The sequence below is a fragment of the Salminus brasiliensis genome, chromosome 19 (assembly GCF_030463535.1).
Source record: "Salminus brasiliensis chromosome 19, fSalBra1.hap2, whole genome shotgun sequence".
NCBI lineage: Eukaryota > Metazoa > Chordata > Actinopteri > Characiformes > Bryconidae > Salminus > Salminus brasiliensis.
The window spans coordinates 21,425,177-21,443,762 of NC_132896.1; the positions used below are offsets into that span (position 1 = coordinate 21,425,177).

The window sequence follows — 18,586 nt, forward strand, 5'->3', positions numbered from 1 at the left end:
TGACAACAAATAACATCATCACCATGGAAAAAAAACACCTCTCCAAGGCACCATTTGGGGTGGGGCATGCAGTGCGAAAGTGAGGAAAGGAGGACGGTCTCCGCCTGCTTTCCTTTTTCACTTTTCAGCTGCTGTGACCCCAAGTCCTGACACTTCACTTTGATAGAGTTGGCGAGGCTGAATCCATCGCCTGAGGTTTATTTTCGGCTTGCCATGAATCCACGAGAGGGGGTTGATCTGACGGGGAACAGGTGGGCTCCTCTCCCCTGCTGAAGTAAATTGATGTTATTCCAGGTAACTACAAGCTGAGAACATAGCGGTAAGGGTTCGGCTTTTGCATTTGAAGTGGCAATATTTATTATTTCTCAGCCTCGGCAGATATGCATATCTGGATATACATATTTAAAGTGTTCCCAAAAGCACGGGGCATTCTTTCATCCTCCAAGCTCGGAATTAAACCACAACATTTCCGATTTGTCAGCACTGCTGTGGGACTTGGTCGCTAGTGTGTCTCTCTGTCTCTCTTTTTCTCGTTCCTTTTTTTACGTTATCTGTTTTGCAAGTCAACTTTATTTCTCTTTCAAATCTAGAACAATGGAAATGCTGCCAACTTCCGTCTCCCACCCCAGAACCCAGGCAGTAATTAATAGGTATTAAATCCTAGATAGGAAATGTTCCCACTGACGTACTGCTCTGGACTGTATTTTAAGTCTTTTCCCGGAACTGATTGGCAAGCTTATTTTCCTGATGACTTTCAATAGCCGTTCACAGTGGGGGGGAGGTATCTTCTGCCTGCGTTGCTCTCTTTCTGGCCTGACTCGAAGATCAGCCACATTGAATGTTTAATTGCTTCATTTGTTGGCATTATATTTCTATCTTTCATTGGGCGAAAAGAGATGGAAGAGCTTTGGTTTCGTCAGGGGTCGGCAGGCTGTCATGTTCTATTGCCGTTTGTTATGTGGTTAGTGCAGACCTTTGAGAGAAACATCTGTGAGTTGTGAGGATGAAGCAGAGGCAGGATGTGAGAGGGCTGTTAATGGCGTTCTGCTTTCAGAACGATGTAATTTCCAACCGAATCGCTCCCCAGGAGATCTCCTAAAGCATCGAGGGGGTGTAAAAAATCTTTGGTGTGTGAGCATGTCCTTCTTACTGTAAAGGGTAGAGGAAAGGAATGGAAAAAGGGACTTTTATTGTGTTCTGATTATTTAGGAGGTAAAAGTGATTTGAATCTGTTTTGAAGTGACAGATATTGATGTATCAGATGCGGATAAATCCATGATTCGGCTGCAATGGAGTGCATTCATTTGACTCAAGCTGTCTTGGCAAGACACACTGTGCGCTATGGCAGGTGTGCTAGCTGGTCTCTGCCACTGTATGTATAGATAATGCTCACCCTTGTTGCTATGGTGATAACATTGACTTTTGGTGATGAAAAGCCCTTTCAAGCCATGGACTTGTGTGTGTTCACAGGGCCTGGTAATTATGAGCTAAATTTGAGCCACTTGAGGCCAACCTTGGTCGATCTAGAGTTTTACTTTTCATTCCATTTTAATTTCTATGTTCCTGTCTGGTACTAGCCCCATCTTGTCTCTTTCCTTTCTCTAACTCTCATCCATGGCCACAAGTGGATGTTCCATCTCTTTGCGTGTATCTCTGTAGACCTTAATTGGCCCCCCCTCTATCAATCAATCTCATCAGATCATACTTAAAAGGGGACAGCTTTGACAGTCATGGCCCTGGAATGCAGGTCTCCAGTCTTTAAATATTGATTTGTAGCCCAAAGCGGAGGTGCTCCACCAAGTCCAGAAAGAGCAGGAAAAATAGATAATTAGTGATTTTAATTGGGTGATCTGTCAAGCCGAGAGTGCCAGATTAAACGTGTAGCAGGATCAATAAAAATCCATCTCACAGTTCTATGTCTGTCACCTTGGGCCACTTGAATCTAGCAAGGCTCCAACCTTTTGGCGATTCCGCCAATAAGAAGTCTTAGGAAATCTGGCAACTGACATCTGTGTGACAGCATTTCTCTTAAATGTTGCCTACAGTGTAGAGTGCAGCTTACAGCAGTACATAATGCCTCGGACCAATCTTTGTCGCATTTCATTGTTTTTTTCACTGAACATACAGTATACTGCATACTAATCTATGAACTTTTAGAAAGCATTAGAAAGCTTTTGAACCGTAAATCAATTTCCATTGACTTTTTATATACTACATGTGCACATTACGCTTGCAGAAAGCTCTGTGCAGAAGGGTATGCCTTAGTTTAGCATTTGTATAAATTGGCAAACATTTAAGCATGTAGTGCCCTTATTGGGCTATCTGTCCAGATGGCCAGTAAGAAATACTGCTGTATGAAGTCAAAGACATGCATGAAAAGCTGTTTTAAGCGGACTGCTAATGAAAACGCATGGCGCCTTGAATGTTAGCGATGCAACTCTTTTAAATAAAAGGGAGCAAAAAAAAGTATGACAGCTTCTCAACTTGAGCGAGGAGGCCAAGCTTTTTTGTTGTAGTAATGATACAAAAATCAGCTGGAAAGCCCTTTCCTGCAACACAACAAAGCATGACTATAGTAATACTGGCTCAACAAATCTCTTTTTTTTTTAAACATCATTACATATTTATAACTGCCAGCTAGATGACAGAGACAGAGCATGATGTTCACTGTATAACAATAGTTCTACTTTTTCACTGTCCATCACACTGGAATATCTGATTGCACTGTTTAAACTTTCTTTTCATCAAGCCTGGACATAGAGAGGAACAATTATTCACTAGTTGGAAATGGACTTTTGATTTTACAATGCACCCTTTAATTGGTACATCAGAGGACCATCAGACTTCCAGCTTTAGTGCTGGTAAAGTCATAGAGAGGCAAAATAAAAAGTTTCACAATGGAGTGGAGCCATTTAGCTAATCACATTCTTTGCCTTCTGTTTTTTTCTTGCTGCTGTAGAGCGTGTGAGGCATACAGAAGTGCAAGCAGTGGTAAAATCCACAAGAGAAAACATAAATCAACCACAATTTGAGGAACAGGTCCAGTTAAGAAAGAATTAACATAATATAATTGTATTGCTTAACATTTCACTGACAATACATTTCAAGACAAAGTTCAGTTTGACTCAGTTATTATTTGAGTGTGTGCATGGCCATGTTGTTATGGGACAAACTAGAATGTTCTGTGTGCTACTATGATTCGTGTGATACCATAATCATTTTATAAAAGTACAAGGCTGTCTTTATTGTTGGATGCACTGTGATAGTTTCTGACTGAGCACACAGATTCAGAGCAGAATTTAGATGCCTAAGATTGAACCATGCAAAATGAAATCATTCAGCCTTTCTAACTTTAAAGCGTGACACGACTTACTTGTTCAAAACTAGTTCATGTTTTTAGAGTATGGGATACACATTTAAAGAACCTACAACAAGTGTAAAGCATTTATTCAATATACCAAATACATTTTGTTTCGTAAGAACATATCCAATCTGAGAGCTGTTCAGGAACCTTGATATTAACAAGCTAAACCTTTCTTTTTTCTGTCTTCCCAGATCCCACTGAAGGTTTCCATTGCCAGGATGAATGTCGCATATTGGGCCACTCAGACCGCTGTTGGATGCCCCGGGTGCCGATGCCGGCCCGAGCAAAGTCCCCAGAGCACGGCCGCAACGTCATTGCGCTGTCCATTGAGGCCACTACCGTGGACGTTCCCCACTATGAGGACTGCGGCACCACCAAAAGGACTTTTGCCACCTTTGGCAAGGACGGGCCTGAGGAAGAGCGAGGGAGCGAGCTGAAGGGCAAGAGGACAGCCGAGACGGCGGCTGTCTGCAGCCCCAAAGCCAATGGGGCTGTGCGCGAGGCGGGCAATGGTCGTGAGGCCGTCAGCCCCATCACGTCCCCCGTGCATCTCAAGAGCCCCCAGTCCAAAGCGTCATCCACCTACAACACGCTAAAGTGCCGGGACGCAGAGCGCATCGCTAACCACAGCCTGCTGCGGCAGCCCGAGGGCAAGGACAGTGAGCCGGCCATGCGGGAGATCAATACGCTCCTGCAGGACGGCCGAGAGAAAGAGTCTCCCAGTAGCAAGCGCCTAAAGGACATTGTGCTTTAACTAACTCACACATGCACATAGAGTGCACACACCATTCCCAGTATGTGTGTGAATATGGGTGTTAGGAAGTGTCATGCAGCTTGGGCTAGAAAGAGCGACACACACCTGCAGCGGAGCATACCTTTCATTAGGACACAGCTGCAAGACTGCTAGTATGCAAGTATGCTAGATTGGAAATGTGTCTGCGACGCTCGGGCTGTCACCATGGCTTTTGTAGTAACAGCAGTAAATGTTGTCTGTTCTATGCTGTTTTTTCTTTTCCTGTTTTGCAGTATGACAATGAGTGGACAGGCTTGTTACGGTTGCTTACCAGGCTGGTCGCTGCAACGTGGCATGCCAAACCCTGCCCTCACTTGCTCTTTTTGTTTTGTACCTGGTTAAGGAGAAAAGACCTTTTTGGTGCACCAGGGGTGCCACCTGAGTAAAGTCATTGCCTTTAAGACTCATAACAGAACGTTTTCTGATAATGCCTTCTTTGGTTCTTTGATGCGCTGTTTTGCATCAGCTGCCAACAGCCCAATCGTTCCCGAAGAGAACAATTCCATTTTTTCCCCATGGAGAACTTTTTCACATGCTGCACTGCCCAACCCAGCCTTCCCAATGCCGGCAGCACACGAGCGCGCAGGACGTTCCTCGGATCTCATTTCATTTCTCCACCTCCTCACTCATCTGATAGGACAACCCCCATCTGTTTCCCTCAAGATATTCCAGTGATCAACAAACCTAATATAAAAAAAAAAAAACCTTTGGGGTCATTATGGTAGTAATTTGTTATCACCGAAAGGGAATTAATGAACTCTTGCTGTCTGTCACACATTCTCTGAAAAACTGGAATAGGATGAAATAGATCCTCCAGATTTCAACCCAAATATATATATATATATATATATATATATATATATATATATATATATATATATATATATATATATATATAACAGACTCACTGCTTTTGAAATCTTCTGTGCCCATTCTTGATTGTAGCCGGTGGAGCACAGTTTACTAGAACTTTGTGCTCTGGTCTTGTACTTTTTTGGATTTTGACTATGGGGCTAGGATAGAAGGGGTCGTCACTTACGTCTTGCTATGTGGAACTCTGTATAGGGTTTACTATTATCATTTTTAATAACCTGTTGTTATGTGACAATCCCTTTAATGTTTTGTTGCAAGAGTAAAAAACAAAAAAATAAACATTGGTGTTCAACTAAAGCTACAGTAGCGTTTGTTACACAAACACAAAAAGAAAAAAAAACATATGCCAAAATATATTTTATAAATAATTTAAAAATGTACAATGAGAATATTTAATGCTGTGTAGTTATTTTATCAGTAAGTTATACTTGAAATTAACTGGCATTTGTTTTCTCTGTTTTGTTTTTGTTTTTTTTTGGTTGTTTTTTTTTTACTTTTGCTTTATATCAACTATGTTTGCTTTTCTGTTTTCAACTGATCTTGGTTTTTGTTCACTGTGTTACCCCTGGCAACTGTTGATTGCAGTCTACCTTGTTGTAAAAGAGTTTCTTATTGGTCAGTTCTTGTGCCATCAAGTTTCTGTGTGGGCAAAAAGAGAAAAAAGACAAAAAAAAAGACAAAAAAGCAATTTCAGCACCAACAGTAGTGTGTCAGTGCAATGAGCTTAGAGTGAGATAGCAAAAGAAACCATAAAAAGGAAAAAAGAATCAAGGCAAACATTAAACATTCAAGATAACAGGTCGTTGCTTAATCTTAATATTTAAGTGAGGTTAAAGGACATGCTAGCTTTTGAAGCAAGTAAAAGTGGTTCCACTCATTTGTGAAGTACTGATTGAGGCACTCAGTATGATCTATGGATAAATCTTTATGCGAATTCCTCTTTTATTCAATTTGAACAGCATTTATAAAAGCCCAATGGTGCAAGTTTACATATATCACAAACAGGACTGCACAGATTTGGTGGAATCACCACAACAAAGTACAGATGGTCCAGAGGGACACAAAATGTGTCCATAATGTCCTGTGGAGGGCCAACTGACTGCTTTACAGTACGTGTTTTAAAAGTATGGAAAGTACAAATGGTTAAAAAGGCTCAAATGCAAACAACAATATAGACCTTGTAGCTGAATGTGTTTTGCTGGTCTCACCTACAGCTTCTGGCAACATGAAAAACGGAATTATCACTGAATGTATACTGCAGCTTATTATTAAACTATTAAATGTTCTCCATCTTGTCTCCTTGTCTGATTATATCAGTGTCGCATGTTTTCGTCACACTCTTTTTTAATTTGCCATCAAATGGCTCATAATGGAATAGATCCGCTTTGACTGGAAAGGGAGAGAGTGAATGTGCATTGTTGAAAAGTAATGAGCATGACCAGAGCTCGGCATATTGCAATTATCCTTTCTTAAATGATCTTTTGTCTTGCCATAATTCATTAAAAGCTATAATGTGATCTGAATATCTACTGCAAACTTTCTTGAAAATGATATGATAATGTGCATGGCAACGACTATTAAAGCTATCAGGATCAAATGAAAATGAGCAGTTCTGCTGAATCCCTATCTGAAAGTTGCCATTAAGATTCAGCTCAGGCACTTGGGGTCCTCTCTCATTACTCCAGATGTGTGACATCATTTTTAGATCTCCAGATTCTCTCATTTGAGGAATTAAAATGAAAGGAGGCAGTAAATACATTAAAAGCTGCCAGAATAAAAACGCCGTTTGGGAACTATCCAGTTGAGGAGTGTCTATTTCAGATGGCTGGTCTTTTTAATTAGCCAAAGTGGATGATACATGCCATTATTGTCAAATACATTATTCCTTGGATCCTCACCCAGTGAAACATGATGCTACAGATCTGTCAAAATAGATACCAGTCACAAGGCCCTCGGCACAGAAAGCTGAAGTGAAGTGGGCTATGAATAACCAATGGCTCTCCTCCATTAAAGGGCTCATTTAAGGGCACACCAAATTTTCCTCACTTCTTTGTAAAATAAAAGCATAATGTAGTACACAAACATTAGGTTTCAAACACTATTTACTTCCTAGTGTACTATCATTTGATATTAAGCTGGAAAAAGACCTTTTTTGATGTTACAAAGACAAATACATTTACATATATCTAACTGTTTGTCCTTTAGCAGTTAAGCATGCATATTTCAAGTTTTTCAACCTGGACTGCTTTTTATTGAAGCACAATACAAGGCACATAATAGTTTGTTAACATATACCTTCTTCACAAAAAAAGTCACATCATTGTTTAATTCAGGTGCTGATATGTACACAAAGTCATTCAGAAGTGGTGTTAAAGAAACTTACTTTACTTCAGATTACTGGGGTTGTAATAGGAAACCATGTCTATGTCAATGTCTAACACCACAATACAGCCAGTGCATCTACTGGCCAAAGCCACCAGTGAACCTACAAGTGTCTTCTGAGTTTTGAATATAATGATAAAATGTTGGTAAATGTTTTAGGCAAAACATTAATTATTACAAAAATGATTTAAACACTCCAGGAAGTTGTTTTCTGTCCCTACTGCAGTGAACAAATCTGAAGCTTCTCCAGAAAGAAGCAAATCAAATCAAACCACTGTGAATGACTTTTAATGAGCATTTAATTAGCAAAAATCCCCTTTCAAGGTGCAGTGATAAACACTGCCTGTTTAATGCAAAGGTATCAAGAGAAGTTGAAGAACATCCATGTAAAGATGCCTTTGTACCTTGAAAAAAACATGCAAGACAAAATGTATAATCTATAATATCCAAACAAACATGTGCCATGGGCTTTGTAAGGTAGTTTTTCATTTGCAGGCTATTTTGATGACCACTTATTAAAGTGGCCATCAACGTGGCAAAAGGGCTACAAAATCAAAGGCTTCCCTTTTTTTTATTCAATAGACACCTCAAACTTATTCCAGCCCTCTGTAAGTGGAAGACATCGCACAAGTAAGAAAATTCAGCTGGAGTGTAGAAGGAGCCATGCTGTGAAGAAAAAGAGAGAACACTCAGCAGGAAAGATAAGCAGCTGTCACACAGCTGCCCCGTGTTATGGGCTGAGGGGACTGTTCTATTTCTCTGATTAATTTCCCTTTGTATTCGGCCCATGGTTGGGCAAACATGAGAGTCTCTCTTAATGAGTACGCTAAAACTTAATTAATAATGCAATATTATTAATAATTCCAATCTGCTAGGAGGATCTGGTTACTGCTAGTCAGGCTGCTAGCCAGTCTCCAGTAGCTGCAGCGCCTGGAGTGACTCGTGTTGCTATATTGGTGTTTGTACCTGGGGCTCCTTCTAATACGGAGCTCTCAACCGCAGGCTTTTTAAGGTCAAGGCGCAGCACTTCAAAGAAGCTTCATTAGCACTGCAAACCAAGCGGGATGCTTTAATTACAAATAAGTTTGCCCTTCCCTTTTCCATTATATCTGGTCAGAGGGGCGATGGTCTACATTACTTTCAGAGCATTTTGAAATATAAGGAATGCCCAAATGAGCCTTGTCCCCTAATGTTTAATTACTCCTGATTCCCCAGTGGTCAGGGTGAATTCCTCCTATTATACAGAATTTATATCAAAGGTTACCAGGACACACGTCCTATTAACGTCCTATTAATGTTCCAATTATCATTTCGCAAAATGGTGGATGGAGAATCAGAGAACAATTAAAATGATTTATTTCTGACACAGACATGCAAAGAAAGGAGCTGCGGGAGTGGGGAGCGAGGGGGTTGGGGGCAAAGAGAACGGCAATACAAAACAGTTTGTACCTTGTCCCTTTGAGTCGTTCTCCCTCCCCTCAATCAGTTCCAGCCATCTCTATTCCTGCATTGACCTCATTCTATCAAAAGACTTGCAGCTGCTCCTGCTGAGGGAGAGGGCTCATTGTGACCTGCTATTCATATAGGCCAACCTCTGGGACCAGTTTAGGATAGTATGCAAAGACTGCGATCAAAACGACACAAAACACTCACATTTTTACACTTTTCTTACTGTACATAAAGTAGCATTTTATGTAAGATAGAAGCAAGTAGCTTGACTACACCCAATCTGCTGTTGATTTAGATGCCAAACTGGGCACCGTCCAGTTACTTCATGTTTAAAAGATGTTAAAAAATAAAGGAATTATTTTTTTTTTGGCTGTTCTGTTGCTCGATCTCTTCAAACCAACTGTTGTACATGGCAAAAGAGACACATTAGCCTGTTAATGGTGGCCAACAGTCACCCTGCTATTTGTTTTCATGGACATCTTTTCTGGAAGCAGGCAGTAAATCTTGGGGCTAATGTGCTTTTTTATACCCTTAATTCTGTCACTAATTGCAAAACACATCATGACATAGAGATGCAAATAAGGGGTTGGGCTACATCTCGGCGGGTGTTGCACACTGCTTCTCTTTAATTCCACAGCCTGATCTCAGCTGGAGCCTGAGTAGCACACTGGAGTCCAGCATAGCAACTAGCTAAAAACCGGGAGGAGGAAGACAATCACCAATGCATTCCACTCACTGGCTGTTTCCTGGCAACTCTGACCCTGCAGGAAGATGACCAGATTAAAAGCCCGTTTGAATACTTTAACACTAACCTGTTGAGTATCGATTTACAGGCATCTGTACAGCCTGGATGGATTGCAGAGACGTGACGAGGAACGATTTACTGCATCCTAGCCTCAGTGCATATGGTCTGCAGAGTGCAATTTCCATCAGCTGAGTTTACCATGAAACATAATGGTCAGCTTGGGACAGAGACCTTGTCAGTTTATGATGTCAGTTTACTTCAGCTTTATTTTGCATACAACACAATCCTTCTGTATGCAGATATGGCAGCTCAGACCACACTCAACACTACTGTATTATATGCCATTATTGAACATATGGATGTCTGGCATCAGCAAATAGTGAACGTCATAGCATTGACTTATACTCATGGGCATAAGAACCAAGAGTTCTGCACACCAAATACAGCACAACACAGAGGAATACATCAGAAATGAAAGGATGAATAAAAAAGGAAAATACACAAGCTCTATCATTCAGGGCACTCTCGAACTAAACATGTATGTTCATATGCATGATCCTTTTATTAGGATAACGTACTATTGTACTAATTATACTATTTTGACTGTTTCACAATTTAAAAAATGTGTAACTTAATAAAAACTAATTGTTTGTGTGCCATCTTTCAAGCCAACTTCTGGTTGTCTCCAGCAATTCTGCTTTTACTTTGTGACGTGAACGGGCAGGTGTTTGTTGAAACGATACCACAATGAAAACACGTACATGGAAATTAGGTGGTGGCTCAGGGCGTATCACATTAAACATTTTCTGAAAAACTGGGATATGGTGACAATGCACCACAGGGCTTACTCTTATCAGCAAAGAAGGAAACTGCTTATTAATACTGATCACTTTTAGCTAGATAAACAATGTGCAGTGTAGTTATTTATAATTATTTAAACAGTTGCAAGAAACAGAAAGAATATTGTTGCTGTTGTGTTAAAACCTCGTATCTGTAAAATGTCAGGAGATGGAAACAACCTTCTCAACTTTCACTGAAATATATTGTGGAGCATTTCAATTGGACATTCATCATGAAATCAATGTAAAGTACAACTGCCAGATTCACATAAAAACAAAAACAAAAAAACAAAAAAACGGAAATGCGATTTTTTTTGTATACCCTTGCACATTTCACCTCTTTAGTGAATAGAAAACAAAACCAAGGAGTTATACAGATTGTCCAGTTTGATAATACTGATGGCTGTGTTGACCACACTTGGATGTATTAGCTGAAATCCATCTGCCATCTTGCAGCTGTCTGTAGCTGACAATAAGATTTGGCTTTTTGTCTCAATTATTGGTCACCACACTGCCCAAGTGAGCAAAAAATCTTTACATCATGTTTAGAGGAGGGGAAAACTGTTTGATGGGATGTTATATATTTCCGGTGTGTGCAGATTTTATATTGTCACAGAGACACGGTTCTGACTACTTAGCCCCTACATTTCTCTACACTGAGGAAAAGGGATGGAATGTCAGGCAGATAATGGCCTCTCCTACAGATCCACACCTTTAGGCAAGGCCATTATCATCACTGTGGGAGAGTAATCGGATCGACCTAAAGCCAGCGCAAAGCCAGTCTGCATGCAGTCACACAGTCTATCTGTGTGTGGTGTGGGGAGGCCTGGAGTGCACAGTAGGCTGGTACTGGAGAGCCGCTCTATTGGAAGGTCAGATTCATTTGAAAGTGAAGAACGTTGGGAATTTCCGTATTACCGAAGGTCCGCAGAGCCGGTATGTGATGTGAATGAGAATACAATTCAAAGGCCTTAAGAGGCCGAGGTGATACCTTCTCTGATCTATTGTCTGATTCACACTGACAGATAGTGGCCCTGGCCTTGCAAAGTTCCCCAACTACTCTGAGCAAAGAGAAAAAATGAAATTTATTTTGGAAGAAGTTGCAGTTGCACAGGACAAGCATGAGTGGACTGATCTTGGAATTTCTAATATCTTAAAATGTATTGTGCATGTTTAAAAATAAAATACTAAGTTAGTTTCATTTGCATGCATCTTAACTATTTTACATGTGGTTCAATTGTGAGCCTATTGGCTATGGACCAGACTTTCTGCAAGTGAATTTAACACTGCAATGAACCTAACTGAGCATATCATTTAAAGACAAAATATAGTACAGACTGTAAAACATACCGCTAAAGATGTATAGTATTACAAATGAAGTGGTCTAACATTATTAAGCATTGTTGGTGCATTGTTCCATGACAAAAAATATGTAATAAAAAATTAAGATAACCAGATTAACCAGATTAAGATAACTCAACACTGAACACTAAGTAAAGGTCAGATTTCTGAAGGAGCTGAGCTGCTGAGCACAGGTGGATTGTTATTGTATTTTACCAGGTTGATTAGTCCATGTCACATTTACAATTACATACCTGTCACACAAACACAGTCTCCTCCTTAGTAGAGTGTGTAGTCCACACTCTACAACCCTAATCAGGTCCTGTGAATGAAAATTACAAACAGTGTAGCGCATTTGGAGCTGGTTATCTGGATTGGCAGTGACACTCTGGGGGAGTCCCAGGTCAGTAATTGGACTGAAGGCAGACGGATGATATCATAACTAGGTCGGTACGTCTGTCTTGCTGGCATGTCTCTGAGGCCTCTTTGTTTTAGCGGAATGTTTTTGAGGGGAACCGAGCTTGAGTCGCTCATCGCCTGTAGCAATCAGATGCTGACCCCTGCCACCCCTCTTAGACCAGGGCAAGACAGGATGTGGGCAGAGCCGCTGGAAAACAACTGCTGTTGACCTAGTCTGTGGGGAATAAAAGAGCTGATATCAAAGGCTAGAAATTAAAGACTGTGGCCTTTCAGAGGCTTCATTATCCTCCACTCCAATCGGGGCAATGAATCTCTCTCATTCGCCTGGTGGACATGCATTATTGGAGGGTTGATTAGTTGACCCAAACTTTCTGCCTGTCAATGATTTACTCTCTTCCTGCTTCTGGTGCACTGGCTGCATTCTGTCAAATAAGCAAGAAAAGAAAAAGCACAAAGACTAAATTGGTTCTGAGGGAGGTATAGAATGTGGCAAACATTTCCGATTATCACCTGGACACAGCCAAAGAGTGCAATACAGGAAAGCAAGAGCACCTCAGGCTTCTTTATTGACAGAGATCGAGTGATCCTGTGAGATCCCCATCAGCCTTTGCTCTCTGAATCAAAGCTTTTATGCTCATTTCTTCCCCAGGCTGACAGCCTTTTACACAAAACCCAAAAATAAAAAATAATTGGGGTCATTCTTCACAAGATGGATTGTAGAGATCTGAAATTTCCAGAGGACAGCTAAAATCGCACAGGCATGTCATTTAATGTGTCAGTTCATATAGTCCAGGAGTACACTCTGAGACAAGAAGACAGATGCCTATAAAATATGCAGTGCTGCTGTCTTGTGTTTTTCTTTCCTCTCTCTGAAGTAATCTATTCTTCTTGTCTCCACAGGTCTATTTCAAGCTTTTTAAAAAATATTTATTTATTTATTAGAATATTTTCTTAAGTAACTCACGACTACACTGGATAAGCAAAAATGTGATGCCCTTGTTAAGATCACACATCCAAAATGAAATAATAGAATATGTGAACACTGACCCATTGCGAGCTAATTCTCACATTCTATTCTGGTGTAAATGCACTCTAATATAATTTTTTTTCTCTCTTCTCTGTGCAAATGAGTCTTTATGGCAGTAAGGACTGGTATTAATAGTGCTCCTCTTTGGGTTCGAGTGAGAGGTCATGCTTCAAACAAGGTTTATTACACATCTGTGTACCATAGTTCATATAACAAAGTCAACAAAATTCACACCGTACTGCCATGCTCTTCATTAATCACCATGCTCATTACTATGGGCAACGGAGTCCCTGCTTGGTGCAAGGTTAGGACGATCCCAGGATGGGATCATACTATGTGTAGGACAGGTGACACTGAATAGAGAAGACTAGGTTCTAAAGAAACATGCATTCTAAGAGTGATGAAAGGCAGGATGCACCTCATCCATTACTATGTATTTTTATTCATTACTATTCAAAACATACAAAGACCTTTACAAATAATGTAATATTTTGCTGCAAGCATTTGTTTTGCAATTATGAAAAGTGAAACAAAAGTACGAAAATGAGAATAACATCAACTGAAAAAATATATTATTATTATTATAAGTAGTAGTAGTAGTAGTAGTAGTAATAGTAGTAATCAAGCAATATTTGTCAGTTTATAAAAAGCCTTCATATGTTTCAGAATTCCACAACTTGTAGCATTTATGTAATCACATATTAGAATTTCAAAACCTTTTGCAAATGTGAATATATAGTAATATATAAATAGTTAATAAACTCTATTGGTTTATTATTGGTAATGTTAAATCTTGATATTTGATCAGACATACCACTTAAATATACTATCTGTGTTGTACTATATGTTATGACTTGGAATCTTTTTTTGTCACATTGTTCTTTATCGTTTAGGAGGTTCTTGAGTGACAGTTATGATATATGTATACTCTACGCACTGCATATAGTATACCTGCAATACTATTAAAAAGCATATAGTATGTAAAAAGTAATGCATTCTTAAGTAATGCAATCATGATTCTATTGTATGTAACATCACATGGTCATTCTGTATATACCCATTAAACAAGTGCACATATTCATGATCCATTTTATATTTTATATTTACTGTGCATATATCATCTATTCTATGTTTTTTTCACTTAAAATAGCACTGTAGGGCTATTTGTTCTATTGGTAAATGCTAACCCGCGTTTCAGTGCCTAGAACCTGTTCCAAGATAGTGTTACTGTTTTCAAAAAACAATCTAAAATGATTAAAAAAAAAACACACAAAAAAAACTATGTATAATTCATTTTCGGATACATTATACTCACACACATATATCTCCAATAGGCTGTGTGTGATTTGTTAATTGGTTTTAGAAAACTGGAGATGCTAAGGTGCCTTGAGGGTCAGTTTGGATTGCAGAACATCTACTATATCATTAGTGACTCTCATTCTCCAAAGTAAACAGATTGCAAATGTCTTCAAAACATTTGCAAACTACTGAATAATTAATAATTACTGTTGCAACATACAGCGGCAAGCATATGATCACCTGCTGGGAGAGATAAAAAAGAGTTGCTTTGTAATGGAGACTGCAAAGCTAGGAATGATTTTTTCACTGTATTGTTGAGCTTGCAAGCAAGGACATGTATTGTTAAATTTTCAAAAATCTAGAGGACAGTGTGCTCCCTGTCTTACTCTTATCATAATATCTTCCAGCAGGCTACACAGTAAATGGAAGAGAGGTTTCCTGTGAAATACAACTAGCCCTCATTTTCCATGCCTGAACTGTAGCCAATATAGAAGGATGCTCTGAAAGAAAAATCTATTTGTACAAGAGGTACCATACCGCCAAAAAAAAAAAAAAATCTTTGATTTAAGCCATAGAAGGATGAAACGTTGGCGGGACACTAAACATCTCAAGTTATGTCCAGTTTGTTTCCTAATTAATTTTGTGTTTCCATCTTCAGTTGTTGCTACTATGGTAGCAGCCTGGCTTTGCTTTGGGTCCAAACAAAAGAGCTGGCATCAGTGTAAAACTGGTTGCTTTGATGATGAACTGAAGTTGTGGTGTGTTGGTCTCAGATGAAACAAAGAACATTACTGATGTTGCTGAATAAAATGATGCACTAAAATTGCTGTGGCCTGAATTGCCAGAAAAGGAGAAACAAATAAATTTCAGTGAACACTAAGGAAAAGCGACTTAATTAGCATCCTGCATTTACATGCCAGTGATGGCACTTTATGTCTATTAGCCAGTGAGCGACTTAGATTAAAGAAGTTTTATTGGCTTACAATTTTTTTGCTAGTGCTTTGTTTATTACTGTACATAAACCTCAGTACCTTGAATAGGTTATGAAGGTGAAAGTAATAATAAGAAAAATTCTCTGACATCCTCTTTGAGAGTCTGCCCTCCTTAATGGCATCGAACAAGTCATTCAATCAGAGACTGCAATTCTGCTCTGAAAATGTCCTTTCAAATTGACAGGAATATGAGGAATTTCATTACTAATCAACTCCCAATCAAACGGCCACACAGGCCCATTTTGAATGGGAGCAATCAAAGCATATCAATTAAAAAGACATGGAACAGATGATGGCGTGGATAGAAGAAGACTTAAATTGCTCACAAAACAATCATTAGTTTGCTTGATTAAAGGCACATGGCCTGATATACATGTGTGTAATAAAAGATTGGCAACCATAGGGTTGTCAAGGTTAATTCAAGTTTATTTATGTAGCGCTTTTAACAATGGATGTTGTCATAAAGCCTATAAATTCATATATTCACATATTCATATATTCAATTAAAATCATATTTACAAATCTATAATATCTATCATCATGCTGCCTAAAAATTAGACAGTGTTAGAACATCAGTTAGTAAAACATGCTGACTATGATGTACTTCACAATAAGTAATTGGACAGCGCCAGTTTTTGTCATTGTTATTTATACTTTTTTACACATTGGGTTGGAATTATAACAATGAAAAAAAAGCAGAACATCAGCTTAATTTACAGTTATGTACATCTATAATGATTGAGTCGTTCAAAACAACTCAACAAATAAATATATGCGTGCCAAAAGCATGAAAAATAAGATTGAAAAATGAAAATGGCAGTTGTAAAAATTGCAATACATATACATTTGATTTTGATTAGATTTATTAAGACATGGCAACTCAGAAAACCTGAGATTGTTAAGATGAGATTTGGAAAACAAAGAAGACTCTTAGAGAGAACTGTTTGTATGCTGGGAAAATCAAACCCCCCATGTGACTGCCTAGAACCTGCATGAAAGAAGTTAGTTTATGCATTGCTTGCACAAACATAATCATAATGGAAGAGTCATAAGAAGGAAACCTTAACTGTGTCCTCGACACTGTTTGAAGTTGACAGTGTTTGACATATGCTACAGAATATCCGGTAAAGCCAAGTTTGAGAAACAAGTGCTATAGACTGAAGAATTTAACTTTCAACTTAATTTACACAATCAGCAGATGTATGTTTGGTGAAAAAAGGAACTGCATGAGAAGAACATCTTGCCCAATGTTAATATTGGGGGTGGATCTGTCACACTGTGTTGATGACAGTGCTTTGAAAATTGTTGAAAATTTCAGAAATATATTTTTACTCACTATATTCATCTATGTTCCTCTCATTACATTTTACAGTCATATGTATATTGTATACTACATGTACCGTGGTCTTTATCAGAGCAAGTGGACTCAAACAGAAATCAAGGGCTAAAACGTTGGATGGTGCAGTGGAAAGAGTGCACATCTGGCCTCATACTCTACAGATTACTGAAAACAATAGTTATATCATGTGCTGCCTGCTCTGTCAACCTTTATGCCTTAAATAACTAAACATCCAAGGTAAAAAACATGTTGCTCTATGCTAAGGTGGTTTCACTTGCAGTGAAGATCAGTGAGTTATAAAGAACAAAGAAAAAAAAGAAAACTGAGAGTATGTGATGTATCTTTCTACCTGTGGCAGGAGACACACACAGCGAGAGAAGGGAGTGGTAAGGAAAAGACAACAAAACTACTGTTATCATAGCAATATTCGTAAATCCACAACAATTCCCACAATAACATTTAAACTTCACAGCTTACAGCTAAAGGTTTCCTGATGAAACACACACTTACAAATGTTGGTTCCATATTACGATTATGGCATGAAAAGCTTTGTCTATAGCTTACCACATACTGTGGATTCTCTGTACGACTGTGTACACCAAACTGTGGCGTCTGTACCATGGTGGTTCAGTAAGAATACACATTTTATTACACCCTCAATGTACTGCCTTTTTTCATGTTGTTTAGCTACACAAGCTGTTTTTGCATATAACTGTAAGGGAGAGAAGGTAACAAACCTTTTGTTTTTTATTTTAAAAGAAATGAATACGTTTCTATATAGGGATGGCCTAAAGGTTTGCAGAAATTGCAAAAATGTCTTATCAGTACAAAATCCACTTATGTGCTTTGGGTGAACAGTCAAATCTTTCTAACTATGGTTGATTACTGTAGCTTAAAAATTCAAGGGCTATGAAATTCAATGGTTATCTAAAGAAGGAAGGATGGAGGAAAAGACAGCAGGGTTGGATGAGTGCTATCAGAATGAAATGCACTTATGTGATTGGAATCAGCAATCAAATATTTCTTGATATGTTTGATAGCTTGGTAAACCAAGGAGTGGGCATTTATAATCAGATAAAGATAGAATAAAAGATATGCAAAAAAAAAAAAAGACTGGAAGATTGCACAAAAAAAGCTGTCAATAAAACCATCTTCCAATTAATAGTCTACTCACTAAGGTGTCTAAAAAATTATAAATGAAATACAAGATTGTTGGGTTGCATTGCAGAGTATCCTCAATATAAATGGTAGTTATGTACTTTAGGTCTTGTGGTCTCTATTGTGTGACAATAGAGAACCAAGGGATGAATGAGGAATTAAATAAAATTATTACATAGTAATGAAGAATGTATATTATGTTTAGTTTAGTTTAGTTTAGTTTAGTTTACAGCTTTCTAAACCAACTTTAACTGTAATCGATTTAGCTCACACATTACAATTAATAAGTGTTGAAATATGAATTTTGAATTTGAATATGAATATGAAATAAGAATGAAAGATAAGCACTCTGAACCAACACTGCAATGTTTGTAACAATAAATAGTATAAAAATAGTAGTTTGAAAAAATTAAATCTCCAGTGTAAGTTTATGGGTAAAATGCACATATAACAGAATATGAACTAATATTAGTGGGCTAATTTCTTAAAAGAACTGCAGGATAAATTTATATTAATATATAAATTAATATATAAATAAGAAATTTACAGAATACCTTAATGGCTC

At 38.4% G+C, this 18,586-nt stretch overlaps 1 protein-coding gene across 4 annotated transcripts in view; it reads left to right on the plus strand.

The window, feature by feature from the left end:
* The window catches only part of pcdh19 (protocadherin 19), a 61,026-nt gene extending 54,706 nt beyond the window's left edge, over positions 1–6,320 (plus strand). For all 4 annotated transcript variants that reach the window (XM_072663594.1, XM_072663595.1, XM_072663592.1 and 1 more), the window contains exon 5: positions 3,556–6,320. In XM_072663594.1, coding sequence (XP_072519695.1) covers positions 3,556–4,118 — 563 coding nt within the window. In that variant the 3' untranslated portion in view covers positions 4,119–6,320. The remainder of the gene's footprint in view (positions 1–3,555) is intronic.
* Positions 6,321–18,586: the final 12,266 nt, after the last annotated feature.